The sequence below is a fragment of the Ursus arctos genome, unplaced genomic scaffold (assembly GCF_023065955.2).
Source record: "Ursus arctos isolate Adak ecotype North America unplaced genomic scaffold, UrsArc2.0 scaffold_16, whole genome shotgun sequence".
NCBI lineage: Eukaryota > Metazoa > Chordata > Mammalia > Carnivora > Ursidae > Ursus > Ursus arctos.
This window is the reverse complement of record NW_026622830.1, coordinates 13,054,250-13,077,887: the sequence shown is the minus strand read 5'-3', so window position 1 is coordinate 13,077,887 and position 23,638 is coordinate 13,054,250. Positions and strand designations below refer to the sequence as shown.

Below are 23,638 nucleotides of genomic sequence, written 5' to 3'. Positions count from 1 at the left end.
AAGGTCACTTGAGGCCTGTGGGGCACCCGCGTTAGAAGGAGAGCAGGGAGAGTGAAAGAAGGGAGGACAGTTAGAGCCCCCCAAACAAGAGACCATGTTCTTGTAGTCCGAATGGAGAAAAACTGATCGCCCCCTCCCCCAAGCCCCAAAATGTTTATTGTAGTGCACAGGTCATTGTAATTGTGGTAGATGTTCTATCAGGGGTGTGAGCATTTTTTTTCCCCCCAGGTCTTGTTTTTTCAGTTCCCCACATCTTAATTTGAAAGAAAGACCACCAGGTTCTCACCCCCGCCCCCGCATGTCCCAGTATACTTGAACTATGCAGTCTCTGAATGCTTGGTCGTGTCAGTGAGAGGAATGCTATGTGGGCATTTGGGTTCCCTTCCTTGGTGACTTGGGTGTATTAATTACAATAATGCGTATTACCTCTTGAGGTCAGTCCTTGAGAGATTCCAGGAACATGGTGGGAGTGGGAGTTAGAGGTATCTTTTGGGGAGATGACATTTTAGGTGCACTCCTGCCAGCTGGGGACAGAGGGACAGTGATCTGAGTCGCATGGGGTGGAATTCCCTTTATACAGAAATCACGTGAAGTAACAGCTCTTCAGGTGGTCTGGACGGTCTGCTCTCTGTGGTAAGCCCATTCCTCCATGTCTCCTCAGTGAGAAGCAAGAAGAGCTGGCAGGCAGCACCTGGTGGCACTTCTTGTCTTCCCCTGCCTTTGGAAGAGAACATGAAGTTTCTATAGAAAACGGATACTCTAAGGAAGGTCCCACTTGAGTGTTGCAGTTTCTTTTTCTTCCTTCTTTTTTAAAGGAATGGGACAGCAACCAGATCCGGCCTTTGGTCGAGTGTCTAGTCCTCCCAATGCAATGATGCCCTCAAGAATGGGTCCCTCGCAGAATCCCATGATGCAGCACCCTCAGACCGCACCCATGTATCAGTCCTCGGAAATAAAGGGCTGGCCGTCAGGAAACCTGGCCAGGAACAGGTGAGGAACAGGGACTTGAAAAGTCATTCATGTTCGAGGGCCCAAAAGTACAGGAAAGTAACCTCTGCATTTTTCATTCAAGCCTGTGTGGATGGAGAGATCAAAAGGCCTGGGTCCCTATTAGAAAGTGTGTTGTTTGGCTCCTCCATTTTGAGACTCCTTCCTGCCTTGCACGTGTCCGCAGGCAGCTGGGGAGCACAGCAGGCGGGCTGGCAGGGGGCAGTCCTCTCCCTCATGTTCTCTGCTGAAGCACGGCGACATATGACAGAATCGTGGTGGTCTGTGTGTGCACGTCTGGTGTGACTAGAAGGACCTGGGGGTGACTGCAGACTTTCTTTCCAGCTCCTTCCCCCAGCAGCAGTTCGCCCACCAGGGGAACCCCGCAGCCTACAGTATGGTGCCCATGAATGGCAGCAGCGGCCCCATGGGACAGATGAACATGACCTCCATGCCCGTGGCCGGCATGCCCACGGGTCCCGATCAGGTATGGGGGTCTATCCCTTACTTTTCTCAGAAAGTTTTTCCTGTTCTCTTGAGAGAGCCAAAGCTTCATCTGTAATCTAAAGGTCCTCAGGAGGTTTTTAACTTCGGTGTATAACCCAAAACAAGAGTCGTTGCAAAAACTTGTGGTTTGAAGACATTGGGCCACTCCGTACTTTTGGTATCGTGGGATCTGAGGGATCCGAATCCGTCAGCCAGAGTCCTGTTGCAGGCCCCGTGGATTCTTCTGTGTTGTGCAGAGCGTGTGTTTTACTCACGTGTCTTCTGGTTATTAACAGAAATACTGCTGACACCTCTACACCAGGACCTCCAAGGAAATCACTGTATCAGTGACACTGCACTAGGATTATCGGGAGTAAAGAATCGCCGTCCTGCACACCCAGCTCTAAGAAAGAGCCAGTTTGGATCTCTGGGAAGGGTATTCGGAGTGATATCATTTGAGCGGGACTGGGTTTTTAGCGGACGTGCGATGTCTACCTGTATTTTTCCTCCTTCTGTGTATCATGGAGTCCAAAACAAATATTTTTGGTGTTCTGCCCCGTAGGGATGGGATTCCGGAGGTACGGAGCGTTACTGATCCCGAAACCCTCCCGTGTCTCTTCTTTCTGCCTGGCTGTCAAGAGTGTTTCCGGTCAGTGTAGGCGGGCTAGAGAAGTTCAGAGAGGTGAGGAGGTCTGGTTTCTCTAGCGGCGGTACCGGACCGAGAGCATAGTTGCGGCCTTCACGTGTTCTTGTCACGACCAGATCGTTCTGTGTCCTCACCTGACTCTGTCCCGAGAAGTTGGTCTTTCTGAATTCTTGTCTTTTCATGATTGTGTTGAGTGGCTCCAGCCCTGTTCTTGGTTGTCCTGGACTTTTTCCTGAGTAGGAACTTCCTCTGTCCCTAACGTCCTGTAATACTTCACCTCCAGGAGCTGTCCTGGATGTCACATGGCTTTGCGGAAGGGACAGTGAGATGACAGTATTTAGTTGCAGCAGTAGCAATTTTTCACATGCTCACGTGCAGCCGCGTGCACTTTATTTAACAAGGAACGGATAAATGCAATAGTCTCGAGGTCTTGAGGAACGGTGAACCGCATTCCCGGTTTTTGTCTGAACTAATCCGTTGGACAAGAACAGTGGTGGTTGTTGTTGAAAGTACTGGTGTCACCCTTTGCCTATATGGTAGAGCAATAATGCTTTTTGAAAATAAACTGCAGAAAACCCAAGGCCAGGTACTGCATTCTGAATCAGAATTTCGCAGTGTTTCTGTGAATAGATTTTCTTTTGTAAATAGGACCTTTAAGATATTGTATTATGTAAAATATGTATATACCTTTTTTGCAGGTCACAACAACTCATTTTTACAGAGTTTGTGAAGCTAAATATTTAACATTGTTGACTTCAGTAAGCTCCGTGTGGTGAGGTCGCACACAGAAGAGACATCCCCTGCATTCTGTGGCCTGGGGGAGGGGATGGCAGTCTGCAGCTCCCTGCCCCCCACACTCCAGTGTTAGATGCCTCCCTCTTTTCAATCTCTTAATCTAAATGCTTTTTTAAAAGATCATTTGTTTAGATGCAGGCGTTTTAAATTTGTCTTTTAAATTCCTCTACCAGAACTAAGCACTTTGTTAATTTTAGGGGAAAGAATAGATATGGGGAAATAAACTTTTAAAAAACAATATCAAGAATTTTAAAAGATCAAGCAATTTGATTTAAAAAAAAGAATCTTGGGTGGCGCAGTCGTTAAGCGTCTGCCTTCGGCTCAGGGCGTGATCCTGGAGTTCTGGGATCGAGCCCCACATCAGGCTCCTCCACTGGGAGCCTGCTTCTTCCTCTCCCACTCCCCCTGCTTGTGTTCCCTCTCTCGCTGGCTGTCTCTCTCTAATAAATAAATAAATCTTTAAAAAAAAAAATCTTGGATTTTAAGCGGTCCGTAAATGTAACAGTAGCAATTCCCGGTATTTTGTTTTTTAATTGAATATGTTGCCTATTTATCTGTGGTAGGAGCGCTCTAAGGTTTTGGTTGCTAGGACCCAAATCCCACAGTGAGATCTCAGGAGTAGACCCCTTGACGTGTGGTTTCTAGTGTCTGCTCGGCTGTCACTCTGAAGCGGCTGTGCTCCTCGTCCCTGAGCCCCCCCCCCCCCCCCACCAGTGGGGAGGTGGCTTCTCAGGGAGCTCAGCCTCCAGGGCGGCCAGGTTTGCACGCTTCTGAGCTGAGGTCTGGCTGAGCGAGTGCCTCTTGCACTCCCTGCCACTGCCCCTTTCTGCTCTTGCCAGGCTTGGACACTTGTTCTCGTCCGTTGGGAATAGAGAAAAAAGTCAATTTAATTCCTTTTATCTGGTTTATTTTATTAGCTTCAAATAAACAGTTGAATGAAATTGGGTTTTAAAATTTCAAAGGTCTCTGGCTAGCTTTGGTGTCAATTTCCTAGCAATAACCGAGAGCCAGTTAATTTTTCTTTTATTTCATACATGTTTAGCCAATTTTTCTAGGGGTCTTTGAAGGTAAGATCATTTAATTTCTTTGACTTAATGCATAAGTGAAACCTGTATTTCCAGAACCACCACTGGAATAGATTTGGGTTTGACACCCTCTCTCCCACCGCCTGGTTCAATCTTAGGTAAATCTAAGATTGTGAATCCATCAACTTCCATCATAGTGGCCTGTACGTTTCAGATAACATATCCTGCTGTCTGGAGACAGAGACATAGCTGCGTAAGAGTCTCTGTCTTTTTAGATACAATTGTGTCATGTAGATCTGAACCTTTCTTGTTTAAGTCATGTGTGCTTGGGGAGAAATCGAATGGTGCTCTTACCTTTCTTGACTTTTAAAAATTACAAAAAAAAGTTTTGTGATTCTTTTCCTCAGTCCCAACTCCAGGCTAACTGGAAGGCAGCACCCCCTTTTTATATGGAAAAAAAGGAGAAAGTTTATTATAAGTTTTTATATTTTCTACTTGTTCATTTTATTGGTGCAAACTTAAGAATTTGATTTTCTTTTAATAGATGCTGTCTTTTGAGATAATTTGTTTTTACCTTTATTGCCCTTTTATCTTTTTTGGATACTTCTCTTTGTACTCCTTACCTCCGCCCCCCCCCCTTTTTAAACCTTGGTATTTGTTTCATCTGCTTTTAGAATGTGCGATATTTCCAGTACCTACTTTTTTGCTGAATCCAAAGATATATAAATATAAATATATATATTTTATAAAGATCAAAATGATATAAAGGAGATACGTTTCTTCCTTTAAAAAAAAATTCATTGTTATTGTTCATATTATGATGCCACTTTTCTAAATTGTGCATCTTGATGGAAAAGGTGTAAGTATCAATCACCAGGACTGCTTAGTTAATTGGTATTTAATATCTAGGTGAGTTGGGGGTGTGTGTGGGGGGAGTACAGAACATACTTGGCTTGCCGTCTTCGCAAGGACTGCCAGTTGTCCTTACGCCTGTCCGGTTCCATGAGTTTTGTTCACAAGTGGGGGCATCATAGTAGAGCCTGTAGGACAGATGAAACCCCCTGCTTCGGAGGAGCAAGAGCTGCTGTTCACCTCCAAGGCCACCTGTTCAACGAGCAAGGTGTTTTTTCTTTCCTTCTTTCTCTCTCTTTCCAATGTGTGGAATTTCGATGATGGAAATGTCATTCTGAGAGCAATATTTACAATTCTCAGGAATCGACTTATAGTATTGAGAATGAATTCAGTTTCAATCAAGTTTACATTAAATGTTGCTTTTAAAAATCGAAATCATTCTTTACACGGCAAAGAAAGAATCCAGACCACATGGGATAACTTATGAGATGGTTGAGTGGTAAGCTCTGACTGCTTTGCTGATCATTTTGGATGTCATTGTAAATAAAGGTTTCTATTTAAAATTGAAGCCTAAGAGCTTGTTTCTTTCTTTTTCTTCTTTTTTAAAATCCCGGTTGGATTAAGGGCAAAAGAGAAGGTTAAGGAATCCTATGTCACATGACCCTAGCAATCTCCCTAGGGAAAACAGAGCTCTTGAACAGAACAGAGCTGCTGTTCTCGAAGGTGAGCACCTTGGGGTCCTCCTTACCGTCGGTTCTGTGAGAAGTGCATCAGGTGGGGTGATGGCCGAGGAGGGAGGAGGGTCCTCCTGCTTCTTCCTCCTGGCCTCTGACCGCTGTCTTTTTGCCAGGCTAGACGAGCTGGCGCAGAGAGAGGGTTGGCTAATAGGGTGAATTGCTTTGCAGGCAATATTTTTAAAAAGTATGGTCCTGAAGCGGGTGTAATGTGAGACTTACCTGCGAGGTTCCTGAAGTATGTTACATTTTCATCAATTTATACCCCGTCTGTTCGCCCTTGAAAAAAACCTGTCTCCTTCCAAAAAGGTGTTGACTGCTTTTTTAAAAAAACCAAGCACACCAAAAAACTCCCAAGAATGGCCTTTTACAAAATGTTAAAGGTTACCTCATACCAACTGCTGGTTGTTGGCTGGGACGTTGAACATTGTATGACAATACTTAGACTACAAAATTTCTTTACAAATACAATTTTGTTAAAACCTGGGACATACACTTCGTTTCTTTTCAGTACTTTAAAAAAACATCAGTTCTGGGACAGATAAAGGAATACTGGCAGAAATGGTTATCTGGTCAGGAACAGAAATGGCCACAACTGCAAGGGGTTTTCTTTACACTGGCCACAGAGCGTTTATTGACGCCACCACTCTTGAAAATTGGGTTTTCTTATTAGATTCCCCTACGAGTTCCCACGCTGGTTACATGTAAATAGTCTCCTATGTACAGTGAAGTCCATTGCTTCAGAGACCACCTGCATCACGGTGCTCGAGGAAAGTCCCCTCTTCTGTGCTGCTCGTCGTCAAACTCTGCAAGTTGTGTCTGTCCCGCTGCTTAGTTCCTTCTTTGTGACGACCCAAAAGAATAAGAGGGTTTAAAACAGGGTTGTTCTTTCCCTATGATTTAAAAGAAAAAGTTCCAGTGACTTACACCGTTGGGGGAAATTTCCAGGAAAATCTTTTTCCCTTGTAAGCCTCTCAGAGAGGGTTAGTGGTGACCGTTCTATACGAAAATGCATCTTGTGCAGCTGGTGAGGTATAATCCGAAGCAAAAGCAGGGGCAAACATGGACTTCCTGAAGTGTCACTGCTCCCGATGGTTGTCTTCCAGAGCATGCCATGTGGACGGAAAGCAAGGCCTGGGACTCAGGCCCCCCGGCTGGGAGCACGTGCCCGCCTGAAATCATACCCGGTCTTCTGGTCGGTACGGTCCGAGGGCGCCTCTGGTCTGGAGGCCCGCCGTGTGCTTCCTAACCTTCCCAGCCTTCCCACAGCTGGCCCCTGCAGAACAAGCAGACTCCTGTCAGTGTCGCAAGAAGAGGCCCCGACGCGGCCGAGCGCGCTGTGCCACAAGGCCGTGGCTGCTGGGAGAGGGGTACTGCCGGGGCCCCGAGGAAGGGCCTGCTCCCGCCCCATCACCCCGACTGCCGGCTGTGGCTGGCATGCTCCGTGACCGGCAGTGACCCGAACGATAATGCGCTTTAATTCTGGGAGCGCCAGGGAACTGCGTGGCCAGCCCAGGAGGATTGTCCTAAGAAGCCACAGGTCGTTTCTGCGCACTGGCAGCGAGAGCACCGCCCGGAGCTGCCCATGGCAGCGGGCCCCGGGGGGTCTGTTTGCCTGTGTGGTAACAATGTCCAGGGAACGGCCAGTGTGAAGAAAAAATCCTCACACATATCTGCGTGTTTGGAATTTCACGGTGAATTAGAGGATTCAAGCCGCATCCCACTGGTGCTGTTCCCTTTAGAGCTCACCCCTCCAGGTTGCCCCAGTCTCAGCCCTTCAGCAGCCTCTTTGGTGCTAGAGGGAGACTTCGGGGCATGTTTTGGGAGCCGTTTCATGAGGCCGTCCGTGGATGGGCCAGCTAGCCCTTCTGCAGCCTTCGAGATGCCTGGCAAGTGTAATGTGTAACGTTCACACGCTTCTCAACCTCTAAGGACCACATGAGTCTACCAGGCCCAGGTTATGCTACACAGAACAAGCGTGTCAGACAAGGTATTAATCTAAAATGAATCCAAAACACGGAAAGACCTTCCTGCCCCCTCCACGAACAGAGACAGGACTACGAAAGTGACGGCGTGCACGCAACAGCTTCGGCAGAATGAAGCAAGGCAGGCCAGAGCTCGCTCTCTAAACTGATACGTCAACTCACAGCGATTTGGAAGAAGGTCTCTTCATTTCTGGCCACTTTCGACGCTGAAACTGCCTAAATTTTCGGGTGTCAAAAAGAAAAGGCGTGTTAGCCTCACCCAGAAAGACAAAGTCTCCCCCCTTTCTGGTGGGCGATCCAGGCCCCTGGCAGACCAGAGAGAGGGCAGGGCCTTAGCCTGACTCGTGCCACCCAGCATAGGAACGGCCCGGGCTTTAAGAACAAAACCAGATACCTGTATTGCTCATAGCTTCCTCCGTCTTTAAGTCCTAAATGAGACAGAAATGAACAAAAGAGAAACTGAGTTTGGGGCAAAAATGGCACAAGCAATGACAACTGCTTTACAAAGCTTTACAACCGCCTTTTTTTCCTGTTGTCACTCATGACGTTGACAGTGTCCCCTAGGGCAGACGGAGTGGCCGAATCATGACGTGAGCGGTCCCTGAGACTCTTAGGTAGCCTCGGGATTGCCTGTACTCCAGTGTCACCCGCTGTTGGACCCCGATGTATCCGTTCAACAGTGACCTGGGTCACGGTCATGGTGGGGGAGGGAGGTAAGGGCAGAGACACCTATGTGACAGAGGACATAAAGCCACAGACCCTGAGAGCGGGGTGGCAGGGAGATCCCGGGTCTCGGCCCTTGACAAGCTTCCTAGAGGATCGGCGGTGTGAGCAAGTGTTTTGGGAATCAGCTGGCCCGGTCACGTGACTCCTCCCAGAGTGTTGTCACAGGGTGATGAGATACTAAGACACGCAGCACAGTGACCGGCACAGCATGATTGACAAGCGATGGGACTCATGTGAATGCAGCACATGGTGCGTGTTAGGGAGGGGGTCCCGCCGCCACTGGTGAGGGCTCACCAGCTCCTGGTGATGCCCGGCTCACTCTTCGGACTAGTCTCACCTACATCCCTTCCCACGGTAACCCTGCTCCCCGCAGCCCCACGCCGGAGCGCCTGCTCACCCAGGTCCATGTTCCGAGTCCGGGGGTTACACTGCTTGTAACCCTTGCAGCTCCTCAGCTCCATGAGCTGCACATGGAGCTGGTTGAGGACCTCCCTGTCCAGCGTGTTCACCGCGTTCATCAACTGGTGGGAACAAAGGTTATCAACAAGGTGAGTGCGGGGACCCCGCCAGCTTCCACCAACCAGGGCACTTCCTCCAGGCACGTCGGGCGCAGGGCTGCTGTGGGGCGGTGACCTTTATTCTGCAAGAGCTGGACCTGGGGACAGTCCAGACTGCCTCGTGCCTGTGAGCCCCACCACGTTCTCCCCCCCCAGACCAGAACGAGCGCTCCGTGCTTCCCTCTCCCGGCCGGCGGCTTGGCGTGGCCACTCTGCGCTCTAGTGCCAGACCTACATCCACGGCCCGAGCGCCTCCTGACTGCAAAGCTGCCACTTGCGTTAGGGACGGGTCGGGGACCCGGGTCCTTGCCTGCTCTGGGAGCTACTGGGGACTGATCACGCTCTGCCACCCCCTTTGGCAAAGTATGGGGGTGGCCTACGGAAGGGGAGACTGGCAGCCTATACGGTCGTTAAAGACCAGAACAGTGGAGCAGCTGGCCTTTAAAAATTAGGTTTCATATAAAATGACTGCAGGCTTTTCTTGAAACACTGAAATGGGACAGACCAAGGCCCCACAGCTGGGAGGCTCCAGCGTGGAAGAGCTCAGTGGGGACTGGCCATTTCAGAAGGGACACACCCAGGCCACTCACCAGAGACCGGTAGCTCCTTTCTGTGCTACACATTGTGGGCCACTGGGCACGTGTGTGTTCCGATGACTAATACTCGGAGACACTTAGGCAAGTGCCTGGCATGTCCTGAGTGCTGGCTGTGGCCCGTTACCTGTGTGGGCCCTGTAGGCCCCCGAGTGTGCAGGGTTTGGTCTGACCCTAGGGACCCCCAAAGCCCTCCGGTTCTAGGAGCCTTCACACTTAGGCACCTGGCAGCGGTGAAGCAGGCTTTGGGGCTAAGTCAGGGAGAAGCCCTTCAAGACCCAGACTCCAGGTGCGGGAGGACAGAGGCACAGAGGGGCCAAGGGCGCATCAAGTCCCTTCTGAGCTCCCTCCTCCTGCTTCAGGGACTCGGGGACTTGGGAGATGTGCTGTCACTTGCTCAGGGGCAAGCGTGCCCCGCGTCTCCGGCCCCTGTGGGGTGTACCTGGTAGGGGTCCGTGTTGAGATCAAAGTACTCCAGGAAGCCGGTGGCGAATTCGCAGAAGAGGAAGTTGTGGGTCTCGTTGATGGTCCTCATGCACCAGTACGTGTTGTTGTTGGCGCTGGTGCAGGCGCAGAAGGGCCCCACTGCGGAGGAAAGAAGTGCGCGCCGGGTGAAGGGCCCGCCACCCCTGCAGCCCCGGGCCGGGATGGGGCGGGCTGTGTGTGTGCCCCCCCCCACCCCCCCCCCGGGTGTCCCCGGATGCAGCCCCGGGTGCGCCCTCCCGCCCGTGCCGCCGGCTCACGCGTCCAGAGCGGCGCCGTCTGCCAGTGCCGGTTGTCGTGGGTGAAGCACGTGAGGCCCGGCATGCTGCACGTGTCGTTGTTCTGCAGGCGCCTGAGCAGCTTGCGGAGCTTCTTCTTGCGCTTCTGCTCCCGCAGCAGCCACACCTTGTCCTTCTCCCGCAGGCCCTTCCTAGGGGCACACAGGGCCATACCCCTCACACCTCCCTCGGCCCCCCGGCCGCAGCCCCCCGAAACTCGGCGCTGCCCGCCCAGAGCCGGGCGCACCACCCTGCAGGGCCCCGCCCAGGCCCAGTCTCCTGCCCCCGCAGCCTGCTCCTTGGGACTCCCCGCTCCGGCCCTGCTCGGCGAGGTGGTAGCTCCCCCTCCTGCCACGCGGGGGCGCCGGAGAGCCGCCCTGGGAGTCCCACCTTCTCAAGGGCTGCCGCCTACTTCCCAGGGAGGGCCAGGGCCGCTTGCCGCCTCCTGTCGCTCTAGGTCCCCAGCCTGACCCTGCCCTTACCTGAAAGGATGCAGACTGGAGCCTTTGTGCTTGAGGCGGCCTTGGTGCTGGGTGTGGTAACTGTAACGGACCCCGCCCCGCCTTTCAGAAGCTGCTGCCAGGGCAACTCTTAGGAAAGACGGGGTGGTGCACACCGCGGTTCCCTGGGACCCCCACCCTGCTTTCTGGGGGGCAGTGCTGGGGTGGGAACCATCCCCAGGCCGGCAGCTCCCTGGCTGGCTGGCCCCTTCCTCCAGAGGCCAGCTGGGGGGCCCCGGGGTGGGTGTACGTCAGCGGGACCGGGAGCTGGGTGGGCCCCTCCAGGTCGGGTACCCCCAGACCCCTGCCCACCGCATGCTGGCTCAGGGCCAGCCGTCTCTGGGAAGGCAGCAGAGACGCTGGCCACCTGTGGTTCCTAACATTTACATCAAACCACAAATTCAGTTCCCCCGTCACCCCGGCCACATCTCAAGAGCACAAGAGCCACGTGTGGTTGCTGGCTGCCGTAGTGGACAGTGTAGACATAGCCCAGATCCAGCATCGCAGAGTGCGGCCAGACAGTGACCCCCTCGCCGCGGTCCCCTGAGTTGGCAACGCGGACCTTGGGCCACACAGGATATTTCTGGAAGGGCCATTAGCAGAGGCCCCTTCCCCTCCAGGGAGCCAGCCCCCCACAGCAAGAGCCTGCGGTGGTCAGCAGTGCAGACACCGGGCATCCGGCCGGCTCCCCAAGGGTCTGTGCCCAGTGCGGACAACCGGCCTGTGAATCCTTACTGATGTTTTGTTCTTCCTCTGAGGGAGGAGACAGGGCTATAACGGTAACGAAAGGGGCCCCAGAGGGGAGGCTGTGTCCCCAGCAGCGGCCCTGCAGGGGCCTTTCCGGGCTGTCCCGGCTACTCTTTGCTGCCCCCTCACCTGATTTTGTGACAGTCACATTCCTCGGGCCGCTTTTTCTTCAGGTGACCTCGGACTTCCCGCAGGTTCTTAATTTTGTTCTGCAGGGTTTCGATCTGAGGCAGAGAGCAGGCGAGGAGGCTCTGAACCCTGGGGTGGGGGCTGGGGCAGAAGGGACAGCCTGGGGGTGCCCCCGGCCCCTGCCTGCATTTGTGGCTGCTGAGGGGTCCTGGGTTCCACCTGCCCAAGTGGCCAGGCTCCCGAGGACCAGCCGAGCCCCCCGAGGCCTCGTCTCCCCAGGCTCGCTGTGAGGACTAACTGTGGCCAGAGTGGCTTGTGAGGCGTGGTCCCGGAGGGACCAGTCCTTGACTATGCTGTCCCCCCCGCCGCCCCCTGCCTGGAAGTAGCCTGATGCCCGAGGATCCCGGGGGGCCTCTGTCCCTCCCCAGAACCCCCTCACCTCGTGGTCAATGTGCAGCTTGTGATCCTTCCAGGCCTGCAGGGACTTGTACAGATCCAGGTCACACTGGACCGTGTCGTTCTCGAGGATGTAGCACCTGACCGAGACAAGGGGTCGCGTGCCTCTGAAGGGCTGAGGGGGCCCAAGGTGTGGGCCCCCACCCCCCCCCGCAAGGCCCCACCTGCCCTCCGCCTGGACTCTCACCGGTGCGTCACTTTAATGGGGTTGGGGGCTGAGTAGTCCGGAAGGCCTCCGGTGCCACTGAAGTCTCCACCGTCCTTGTCGTCTGGGTCCTCGGGGGCCCCCGGCCAGTGCCGCTTGGTAAGGTTGCGGGGCTGGGGTGCGTCGTCCAGGCCTGTGTGGTGCACCCCGCCACCCACCTCGATGGCCACCGAGCGGATGGAGCGGTTCCGGGCATAGCTGGTCTTGTACTCTGTGGGCGTCAGCGGGTGGCTGCGTTAGTGGGGCTGGCCGGGCAGCGGGCTTTTGCTCCCGAGACTCGAGGGCTCATGAGACCTGCCCGCTCAGGAAGCAGGACGTGGACAGACCCCAGTGGGAAGGACCACATGGTGATTCAACTGGGAAAAGTGAAGGTCCAGAGCTAAGGAGGAAGTGGCTGGAGATGACCCCAAGAAAGAGCTATGTGTGGACACATGTGGTCCATCCGTGTGATGGAATGTTTGGCCACAGAGGAATGAGGCCATGTGATCCAGACATGAGAGGTCCCGTATGTTCAGAATGTCCAGAGGAGATAAAGACATAGACACCAGAAGCAAGTTAATGGTTGCCATGGGTTGGGGAGACAGTAATGGGGTTCCCTTTTGGGGTGATGGAAGGTTCTGGAACTAGAGGTGGTGGGTGCACTACACTGTGAATGTGGTACATGCTTCTGAATCGTAGACTTTAAAATTGTAAAAATGGTAAATTCATGGTGTCTGAACTTTGCCTCGATAAAAAAAGAAAAAATGAAAAAACGGAATGTGGATAGAAAATCATTAAGTCAGGAGATTAAACGGGTAATCAGAAACTTCCCAACAAACCGAAGTCCAGGACCAGATGGCTTCACAGGTGAGTTCTACCAAACGTTTAAAGGAGAATGAATACCAGTCCTTCTCAAACTCCTCCAAGAAACAGGAGGAGGGAACACTTCCAAACTCATTTCCGTAGGTCAGCATGACTCCGAGACCATAACCAGACAAGGACACCACCAGCAAAGAAAGTTATAGGCCAGTTTCCCTCATGAACATAGACGCAAAACCCCTCAGCAAAAATATCAGCAAACTGATTTCAATAATACATTAAAAGGATCAAAGACCATGATAAAGTGGGATTTATTCCAGGGATTCAAGGATGGTTCACCGTCTGCCAATCAAGCTATAGCGTGATACAGCACATTTAACAAACATGGATAAAAATCGTAGGATCATCTCAATGGATGCAGGAAAAGCATTCGGCAAAATGCAACATCTGTTTATGATAAAAACTGTCTGATAAGGATGAGGTTAATATCCAAAATAGATAAAAACTTATACAATCAATAGCAAAAACCCAAACAAACCGATGGAAAAATGGGCAGAGAATCTGAATAGACATTTTTCTAAAGACATCCAGATGGCCACAGGTACACAGAAGGTGCTCAAGAGCAGGGAAACGCACACTGAATCCCAATGAGCTCTCCCCTCACACCTGTTAGGATGGCTGTCATCTAAAACACAAGAAATAGGGGCACCTGGGGGACTCAGTCGGTTAGGCGTCTGCCTTCTGCTCAGGTCATGATCCCAGGGTCCTGGGATGGAGCCCCTCATCAGGCTCCCTGCTCCGCTGGGAGCCTGCTTCTTCCTCTCCCCCTGCTCTGCTCGTGCTCGCTCGCTCTCTCAAATAAATAAATAAATACTTAAAAAGCAAAACCAAAAAGACCAACATGGATGGACCTAGGGGGTATATAAAGTGGAACAAGTCAGACAGAGAAAGACACATACCACCTGATCTCACTTATACGTGGAATCTAAACCAAAAGCAAGCAAAAAACCCTGAGCTCACAGATACAGAGAACAGACTGGTAGTTGCCAGAGGCGTGGGGTCGGGATTGGGCGAAATGGGTGAAGGGGCTCAAAAGGTACAGACTTCTACAGAACGAGTGAGTCCGGGGGATGCCGTGTACGGGACGGTGACTATAGTTAATAATACCGTGTTGCATATTTGAAAGTTTCTAAAAGAGATCTTTAAAATTTTCACAATAGATAAAAATGTTTTGTCCCTGTATGGTGATGGATGTTAACTATTTATAGTGATCATTTTGCAATGTCTGCAAGTACCGAATCACTATGTTGCATACCCAAAACTAGTATGTTACACGTCAGTTATACCTCAATAAGAAACAAAGACACTAAAAACTACACTTGTTTGAACTGGAAAAGGAAAAAGCTAGGTAGCACGTTCTCCTGGATAGAAAAGGGAGCGGCTTGGGGGAGGGTCTCTTAGCTTCTCCGTCTGAGTGGCCAGCAGTGAGCTGGGTGCTCTCCCCAGGGCTGGGCAGTGAGACAGGGCTCAGAGGCATTTTTTCCAGGCACTCAGTCGGCTACTAAAAACTGAGGGCATGCAGGCTTAGGCCAGAGCCTGGATTTCTTGCATCTTCTATACATTAAAAGCCAAATTGGATCAAGTTGCTAACATCTGAGAAAAGCGGGGGTGGGTGGTCATGTAGGTGTGCAGACTTCCGGCTTTGGAAGAGAAAACCAGAGGTGCCTGCCTGCACCCGGTAGGCCTGGGCAGGAGCTGACGCCGCTCCTTTAGACGAGGTCTGTTCTCCTGTTGGCCACAGTCCCCACCCCTCCCTTCTGATTGACAACTCTGCACACGTCACTCATGTCTGGCCCTGCCTTGCAGCAAGTCAGTAACCCCGCTGTCTCCAGGTGCATCTTTCTGGAGGAGGGCCTGGAGCCCAGCACGGCCCACGTTTCTGCAGGACTCCCAGTGGCCACCAGGTGGCGCCTGAGGCCCGAGGATGGGACTTGGCGGGGCGGGGCGGGGCGGGGCGGGGCGGGGCGGGGGAGTGGGTGGGAATGGGGGGTGTGAGGGGTGGGAAGGGGCCTGGGCTGCAGAATCGGCTCTTGTTGCCCCCACTCCGGGGGTAGATGTTTGTATCTTTCAGTTCTCAGACCCCTTCTATCAGAGTCACGCGGGCCAAAGGATCTGGGGGCCCAGGTCCAGGAGGGGCACCTCTTAGCCAAACCTTGGGCCAGCTCTCTCCTTGGCTTTTTCCTTCCTGAATCTGGTCTTCCTGAAGCCACAGTCCCGGGGCCCCTGACGCACACAGTGGGGGCCACTGTCCCTGTGGGGGTGGCTCATACCTGCCCACGAGGGCCGTGAACTAGACCCACCGGGTTCGTGCTGTGCCTTTCATCTTGCTTGCTCAGGAGTCAAGCTTCGGACCTTCCCATCTCCATCCCTCAGACATATACCCAAAGGCCCCAAGCTATGGCCTAAGGGCCGAATCTGGGCCCTCTGCCCGGTTTTGTAAATAGGCCACGGAGTCTATGGCTCTTTTCTCGCTCCAGTGACAGAATTGAGAAGTTGAGAGCCTGTTTAGCCTGCAAAGCCTCAAATATTTACTCTGGGTTGCCAGCCCCTGTGTGAACCTTCGCCTGGACGTGAAGCCACACTCCTTGCTCTCCTGGTCACCCTCGTGGGCTTTGTTCCCGGGGTCCCAGAGGCACCCCCGCCAACCCCACGTCCTGGGAACGGAGGGGCTGCATGACCCCATGGCCAAGAGCGTGGGCTCTGGAATCTGACCGCTCAGTGCAAATCCTGAGCAAATGTGTGACCCCGGACACTTTGGTTAACTGCCGAGCAGCAACGACGGTCCCTGCCCTGCAGGGCTCTTTGCAGGATGATGGGAACAGGACCAGGAACTTCTGCAGCACCTGGAAGCTGGCATCAAGCAGCTGCTCTGTGCTTAGAGGGCACCCGGCCGCTGGGACATCCCTGCGTCCAAGGTCACAGGCGAGGCCTATCCACCCCCCCGGGCCTGGAAAACCCGCTCTCTGGGGCTGGGACCCACAGGGCATTTGCACTCCCTCTTCCCAGACTGAGAGCACGCACGAGACCTGCTCCCGCCCCACGCTCGGCTCTCACTTCAGCGTCGGCCAACTGCCCTCTCCTCCTGGGCACACCACCGCTTCGTTTCCTCCACAAATCTTACACCGACGGAAGGGGTCTTCCCTCTTCGTCAGCTTGCTTACACGGGCCTTTGAGTTGGCTGAAAAGGATGAGCTTGGCAGAGACTAATCAGCTTGTGAGGAAACAACGGGGGCCCGCCCTTCGGAAGCGCTGGTGCAGGCAGGGGCCAAGGCGCGGGGGTCAGAGGAGCCTGCCGCTGGACACCCCGTCTCTAACTGGGCCACCAAGGAGGATCATTCAGCCTCAAAGGAGGAAGGGGACTGTGACCTAGGCAATACCGTGGGTGACCCCTGAGGATGTTATGCTGAGTGACAAAAGCCCGTCCCAAGAGGACAAACACGGCACGACTCCACTTATATGAGGTCCCCAGAGCACTGAGCCTCCCCGAGACGGCAGTAAAGGCTGGTGGCCAGGGACAGCTGCAGTCTAACGGGGACGGAGTTTGGGTTTTGCGAGATGTAAGAGCTCTGGGGGTGGATGGGGGGGTGGCAGCACCGCATGAAGGTGCTTAACGCCGCCGGACGTGCACTTAAAAGTAGTTCGAGGCGTGCCCGGGGGTTGGGTCAGTGTCTGACTCTTGGTTTCAGCTCAGGCTGTGATCTTGCGGTTGTGGGACTGAGCCCCCCCGTCGGGCTTTGCGTTCAGCGGGGCGTCTGCTTGTGACTCCCTCCCTCTCCCTCTGCCTCCCGCTCATGCTCGCTCTCTCAAATAAATAAATTAAAAAAAAATAGGGGCGCCTGGGTGGCTCAGTCAGTTGACTGTCTGCCTTCAGCTCAGGTCATGATCTTGGGGTCTGGAGATCGAGCCCCGCATGGGGCTCCCTGCTCAGCGGGGAGTCTGCCTCTCCCTCTGATCCTGTGCTCACTCTCACTCGCTCTCGCTCTCAAATAAATAAATAGAATCTTTAAAAAAATAAAAATAGTTAGAATGATAACCTTTATGTGTATTTCACCACCATGAAGAGCAAAAACACCCAGGACTAAAATCTCTAATTAGGCTTTGGTTGTCCTTGGTCAGGGGGCCCGACGAGTGGGCGGCATGGGAAACTGCCCAGCTCTGGAGGGGACACTTCTGGTTTGCTGACCCGGTCTCACCGAGACCAAGGCCTGGCACCCAGGGGCCTCTGAGCATGGTCCAGGCACAGGGGCATTCGTTCCAGGGGGAGCTGAACCTCTGAATGGGGCCAGGACTTGCCCGGATGACAGGAGTTTTGCAGTCGGATCGCAGGGACTTTGAGTCCACTTTCTCTGCTCGTTGGCTGTCTAACCGTCTGTCCTTCCTCAGCCCCTCGGGGAGTGAGCCGTGAAGTCTTGGACGGCTCCTTCCATTGGGATGGAGGCTCTTCCCCACTCATCCAAAGTACGGTTGATTCTTGTTATTTGGCGTGGATTTATGTTAAGTCACCTGAACACTGAGTTAGCCGACACGGCACCACTGCTCCTAGGGGAAATGTGGGGTTCGGTTCCTGCGAGCCTGCGGTGACGGCATGCTTGACAACTATCAATACAGAAACTTGTTCTCTGTGTTTCTCTTTAAAGGCACCTCATTTAATAGATACCGCTGATCCTTTAACACTGGGCTCCCGGCCAACAGCACGGTGTCCCGTGCCTGAAGTAAGCTTTTCTAACCTATGTGTCTTCTCCTTGGGGCACATCTCAGCCTTCCCGTGCGTGGGGACACCGCACAGCACGTCAGCACCAGGCTGAACAGGGACATCGCCGGGCAGAAGCACAAAATGCAAGAAACGTGATGCCACACAGACGTGGAAAAGACGCTCGCACACCGTACAAGAGCCGAAGCTGGAAAGAGAGCGCTGCCTCCTTGGAGCTCAGCTGGGAGGGCAGTGCTGCGCGACTCAGAAACTTCTGCCACTGCACAGCCGCCAACGACTGAGAAAGCACCCTGCGTGCTGACTGAGGGGCCACAGGTAAATCACTGCTAGTGAGACAATCTGCAAAAACCGAGGGTCGACTGCATCAGACGGCTCTCCCTTCCAGTCCCATCCAGAGCCTGACCTCTTCTTCCTTGCGCTGGGCCCAGTGCCAAGGCTTCTCCCCAGGTCTTCCCCCCGGCCTCCGACCGGCCTCCTGCTTCTGCTCCCGCCCCCTCGCAGCCCACCCAAGTGGCAGCTGGAGGGTCCCTTGAAAACACAGATCTGACCTTGGCTCCTCTGCTCAAAACCGGCCGGTGGCTTCTTGCCTCAGAGTAAGGGCCGACGGATAACCCGCGAGCCCCGAGGGCCCGGCCCCTCTCCCGCCCTCTCCAGCTACTGCCCCGTGCAGTGCTCAGCACGCTCGCACATTCTCTTCCCTCTTTGTCGCTGCCCTGCCTGCTGCCATGTCCCCGCTCCCAGGATGCCGCCTGGCGTGGGCGACACGCGTCAGTGGGCTCAGAGGACCGTGCCCCTCCTGTCCTGGGCCGCCCAGGCCGCCCCACTTACTCTTCTTGAAGAACTTCTTCCGGCGGCCGGCCAGGCCCAGCTTGTAGTCGCCGCCGTCGCAGGCGCACGCCTCGCCGCCCCCCGGCGCGTAGTACTTGGGCACCAGGTTGGAGAGGGCCCTGCCCCCGAGCCGCGCGGGGCCCTTGCACTTGTGCAGTTTCAGCTTCCCCGACGCGTCCTCCACGCACTGCCACTTCTGCAAGATGTGGCCAGGGCCTCAGGCTCCCGGGCCTCCGCCCCGCCAGCCCCCTGCACCCCCCTCCGCCCCGGAGCCGTCCCCCTCCTCTGGGGGGGGCCCTTGCGGGGATGCGGGCTTGCCGGGGCTCCCGGAGCCATCTGCTCAGTTACTGACAGATGGACAGATGGACAGATGCATGTCTGCTGTGGGAGGAGCACAGAGGGGCCCCGGTGCGGGGGGAGGGGCTCATGGCAGGGAAGGGCATTCCTGGACCTTAGGGCCCCAGCACCGAGGGGTGGCCTGGTCAGCAGGGCCTGCCCATGGGTGACTGCTGGGACTGAGGTCCCGGAGGCCCCAGGGGCTAGAGAGGGATGCCTCCCCGGGGTGTCCAGGCCCGACCCCCACCTCCAGGGCTCTTTTCCTTTGGGGAACGCAAGGTGCTCTGATACTGTTTGCAGATGCTGATGCCTGTGTCCAGCCTGCCCTGGGACTGCCTGACCCCCGGTCTGGGCGGGGCAGAAAGGTGCCAACGGGGGATCTGAACCATCCAGGGGGGACAAAGGCCCCTGGCCCAGCCGCTCACTCCTGGTACCTCGGAGCAGAAATGAGCACCACTCCCGGGATCTCCCCAGCACGCAGTCCGGGAGGGCAGGACTTTCCGCTGGGGACGTTCAGGGCCGTCGCTCCAGGCCCAGGAACCGTGCCCCGCAACAAAGGGAGCAGCGGAACCCCAAACTCTCATCTGAGGCACAGGCGGGAGGGGGTCTGGGGGCTTATGAACAAACGGGGGTGAGGGCAGGGCGATGGGGATGGGCCGGTCCTAATTCTGAGTCTAGTGATAAGACTGAGCCGCCCACACGGGACCGTGAGAAACCCACCCAAGCCCTGGCTGGGTCTCGGAAGCCACGGGCTGTCGGTGAGAAGCGGGACGGGAAGGCCTGGCTTTACTTGTACTCACGGGTGAGACAGGCGCCTCCGGGCCCGAGGTCCCCCGGGGAGCTGGCGCACTGAGGCAGGGGTGCACGTCCGGCACCCCTGGGGCCGGGCCACCCTGCCCTCCCCCCCCCCGCCTGGCTCCTCCCCGCTTCCAGAGCCCCCCTCAGAAAGGCCAAGTGCAGGCTCTTCCTGCTCTCCCTAAATACTACGTGGTTGTAATTTTCTTAACACTTCTCTTGAAATCAGCTCGCTTTTAGAAACCTTCTTTATTTAAAAAGGCAGCTTCCGATTTCTCCTCTAACCAGAAAGCCAGCCCGGGGCTCCTGGAAAGTGAATTCAGGGGCACTAACAGGGTACCCCGGCAGCGTGTCTGGGAAGGGGGCTGAGCGGGGCCACCGAGGAGCTCAAGCCCCACTCGTCCCGCTTCTCCTCCAATAGGATCACGATTGAAAGGGAGCTGAGGAAGGAGTCGCTTTCTGAGCCTCACCTAGTGTCACCTGGTGTCACCTGGGGGTGTCACACTCAGCAAACACACCTTGGGGGCCCCCGGCCTGGCTGGCTCTGTGGACTAAGGGCCCAACGGCAGCCTCAGGGAGGGGACAGCTCCGGGGAGGGGACAGTGCAGGGAGAGGAGGGAGGACAGCAGCCCCGAGGGCTGCTGCCACAGTTCCTCACCTGTCCCAGCTGCTCGCACGCCGTCTGGTACTCCGCGCGCTGACACAGGTCTTTCACGCGCTGGTATTTGGGCAGGAAGTTCTCCTCCTGGGCGTCCACCTTGTCACTGTCCCTCTTGTGGAGAAGCTTGCTGTGGGGCAGGGAGTGGGACAAGCGGCTGGCCTCCAGTGTGCCGCCCCCCCCCCCCCAGCCCCGGGCACGGTCACCGAGGAGGACGCGGGGCCGGCCTGGCCACATCCTCTGATTGTTAAGGGGCTTAAGACATGGGAATTTTATAAGAACCTTCCCAAGCTGCACGAGTTGGCAATAAATTAGGAAACATTTACGACATTGTGTAGGCAGGAAAACACGTCTGAGGGAACATGTGGTCTCCAGACGCAAGGTCTGTATCAGGCACGGGAAGAGTGAGCAGCTTCCTTTGTGGCCAGGGGGCTGTGGACACGAATCCCAGCGAGTCCCTGTTGCGAGGGACCACAGTGGCTGTCTCCCTCCTGGCCCCGCCAGCGAGATCTTCAGCACCAGGGTACAGGTGGGGCTTCCTGGGGTGCGCAAGTGAGGGGGCCCCTCCAGCACCTGACACTTACCCTCTCTCCACCAGGAAGGAGTCCCGCCAGACCCTCATCTTCTTTTTCAAGTGAAACCTGGAAAAGCGGCACACTTCCACCTTCTCATCAATGTGGTGGCCTCACGCATTCCCCCCCCATTCTCCAAGAAGCAGGGACGGTGCCTTGGTTCACAATCAGCACAGACCCAGGGCTCCAGGGGCAGCTGGGGGTGGGGGTGGGTGAAGTGGGCCCGGCGGGTGCTAGGAAGGCTGAGATGCTCACACCCCACGGAGCAGAGCCGGATCTTCCCCAGAGATGAGGGTCTGAAGGCCAACGGGGTGGAAATAGCCCCGGTCAAGGGTTTTGGGGGGAATTTCTTCTTTGATCCTTTGCAGTTGGACTTGTGTAATCTGAGTGTGCATTTCATACAGTTTCCCGTTACTGCTGTTTCCCAGATTGGAGCTCAGGCTGCCGGAGGAAGCTTTCCTCCTGCACCTGACTCCCAGGTGCTCTGGCTCCCAACCCAGCAGCCTTGCTGCCCCAAATGTGCCATTTTGCAGCCGTACAGCTCAGGAAACCTCATAGTCAAAGGGAGGAGGCTCCGTGGAGGTGGTGGGGGAACCTCCGAGCTGCAAGAGGGGCAAGCAGGAGGTCGCAACAGCCAGCACTTTGGGGAAGTGAACCCAGTGGGCAGTCCCAGTGCCGGCCACCAGATGTCGCTGCTGCCACGCCTGTCCCGGCCAGACTCTGCTCACCTTCCCACATGCCTAGTTTCTGTTCACGTCACCATTCCCCTTTCTGCTTGCAGGACACCTAGGATCACGGGCCCATCACACCAGCTGGCATTAAAGCCTTAGAGCACGTGATCAGGAGTGCAGCCCCCAGCCCAGAGTTTGAACGCCCAGCGTCAGCTCCACACTTGCTGAGACCTGTCCGGGATTCAGTTTTCGCATCGGTAAGACGAGAGCCCAGGAATGCCTCCCCCACGGGGTCCTGTGACGAGCAACGGGGTACATCGTCTGCCAAGTGTACCCCAAGTGCTCAGAACAAGGAAGTGCCTAGTTAGCGTTCACTGCTGTCGTTGTTGTGACTTTCAGTTCTACACAGTTTTAGCCCCGAGAGGGTCGTCAACTGGTCCCCTTGGCCATAATCCAGATGGGAGGCGGGAATCTTCGAGGACATTCTTCTTTCCCACGGCAGGTAAGGTTCCCTAGAGCGCCAGCTCTGGATTCTTGGAGACACACCCCCTCTCAGACCCACACGATGTGGCCATGAGTTCACACCGTTTGGGGAGTGTGGCACCCCTTCCCCCCCCAGCACCAGCCCTGCTCTCCTGCTCACCGATTCACTGGCCGTTCCGTGTCCAGCAGCTTCAGGATGGATTTCCCATCCATATCTGAGGGGATGTCCAGACCTGCAATGTCCAGGATGGTGGGGGCCAGGTCGATGTTGAGGACGATGTGGGGATTCCTGAGGGGGGGGGGAAGAAAAGCACTCAGCCACCTGCGCAGTGATGCCCCAGCCTCGCTGGGGAGAAAGGGCGGCTGGAGGGACGGAGGTCGCCAGGGGGTCAGGCCTGGAAGGTGGGGAAGCTGTGATCTTGTCACTCTCCTGCACCTCAGCCCTCATGGCCCCCGTCTGCAGCCCCCGTTCAGCTGAGCCCCCAGCCCTCCGCACCCCTCCCCTTTTGTGCCTCCACACATACCAGCAGTGCCCTCCCTGCCTCCTGCTACCTCAACACAGGACACCCCCCTCAAAGAGCCACTCTAGACCCTGGACCTGCCCCCGCATCTGTCTCTGAACACTGGCCCCTGGCTGTTCTTGGCCAGGCTGCTGTCTAGCCTCAGGGCCTTTGCCCTTGCTCTTCCTACTGCTGGAATGTTCTTCCTCCAGACGCCAGAGTAGCACTCTCCCCCACCCCCTTCGTTCTTTGCTCAGTAATTACCAAGGAGGCCGGACCGTGACAGACTCGGGGGGGGGGGGGCATGATCCCCGCCCTCCAGTGTTCACACCTTTGTGTGATCCCCTCCGCTGGGCCACGCCAACGGGATCTGGCGAAGGTGAGGAGACGGCACACGGCGGTCACGTTACGTGCCATGCAGCCCCGTCTTGCCGGCTGTCCCATCTGCTTCCCCCCCCCCCCCCCCCCGGTTGGCTCTGAAGAAGCGAGCCGCCCTAGATCATCACCCCCGCGAGGACGTGTGGTGACTGTTCGGGGAGGCAGGCTGTGTGACTCCAGGTGCCCTGCTTGCACCTGCACAACCCCGGGAGCGGGGGAGCGGTCCGTCCCCAGCCCGGCCTCCCGCCCTGCAGCCGAAGCAGAGGAGCAAGCCAAGCAGGGCCCCGGCTGCTGAGCCACGGAAACCGTGAGCTGCCACCGTGAGCTGCTGTCACGCGCTCAGTGTGTGGCGACTTATTACGCAGCATCGAGGACTATCACCAGGCCCTTCCTGAGGACCCCTCCTCGTGCCCCTGCCCTGAGGCCGCGTCTCCCCATTTACTGCATCTTTTAGTCGTATATCTGGTTTCTTGTCTGTTGTCTACATAGCGTCTAATGGCAAGGCTGACACTTTCGTCTGTCTCGTTCACTTCCTAGCGCTTTTACACTTAGGGTACACAGCAGGTGCTCAATAAGTGTTAGCTTAGTGACTTTCGTTATCTATCTCCACCATGCGTCCGTCCCGTGTCTCGTCTCTGCCTGGCGCTGTTCCCAGTGTGGTAGT

At 55.3% G+C, this 23,638-nt stretch overlaps 2 protein-coding genes across 9 annotated transcripts in view; one reads left to right on the top strand and one right to left on the bottom strand.

Moving 5' to 3' along the window:
- The window catches only part of NCOA3 (nuclear receptor coactivator 3), a 132,557-nt gene extending 127,198 nt beyond the window's left edge, over positions 1–5,359 (top strand). For all 6 annotated transcript variants that reach the window (XM_026503682.4, XM_026503684.4, XM_026503683.4 and 3 more), the window contains 3 exons: positions 816–990; positions 1,333–1,474; positions 1,770–5,359. In XM_026503682.4, the coding sequence (XP_026359467.3) occupies positions 816–990; positions 1,333–1,474; positions 1,770–1,781 (329 nt within the window). In that variant the 3' untranslated portion in view covers positions 1,782–5,359. The remainder of the gene's footprint in view (positions 1–815; positions 991–1,332; positions 1,475–1,769) is intronic.
- A 517-nt stretch (positions 5,360–5,876) lies between these two features.
- SULF2 (sulfatase 2) overlaps positions 5,877–23,638 on the bottom strand; it is a 112,622-nt gene continuing 94,860 nt past the window's right edge. For all 3 annotated transcript variants that reach the window (XM_026503686.4, XM_026503685.4, XM_057312483.1), the window contains exons 8-21: positions 22,257–22,385; positions 20,955–21,011; positions 20,371–20,500; positions 18,582–18,777; positions 12,167–12,395; positions 11,963–12,059; positions 11,524–11,618; positions 10,630–10,689; positions 10,130–10,299; positions 9,829–9,971; positions 8,634–8,757; positions 7,905–7,938; positions 7,673–7,726; positions 5,877–6,801 (exon numbers count right to left, since the gene is read on the bottom strand). In XM_026503686.4, coding sequence (XP_026359471.1) covers positions 6,771–6,801; positions 7,673–7,726; positions 7,905–7,938; positions 8,634–8,757; positions 9,829–9,971; positions 10,130–10,299; positions 10,630–10,689; positions 11,524–11,618; positions 11,963–12,059; positions 12,167–12,395; positions 18,582–18,777; positions 20,371–20,500; positions 20,955–21,011; positions 22,257–22,385 — 1,549 coding nt within the window. In that variant the 3' untranslated portion in view covers positions 5,877–6,770. The remainder of the gene's footprint in view (positions 6,802–7,672; positions 7,727–7,904; positions 7,939–8,633; positions 8,758–9,828; positions 9,972–10,129; positions 10,300–10,629; positions 10,690–11,523; positions 11,619–11,962; positions 12,060–12,166; positions 12,396–18,581; positions 18,778–20,370; positions 20,501–20,954; positions 21,012–22,256; positions 22,386–23,638) is intronic.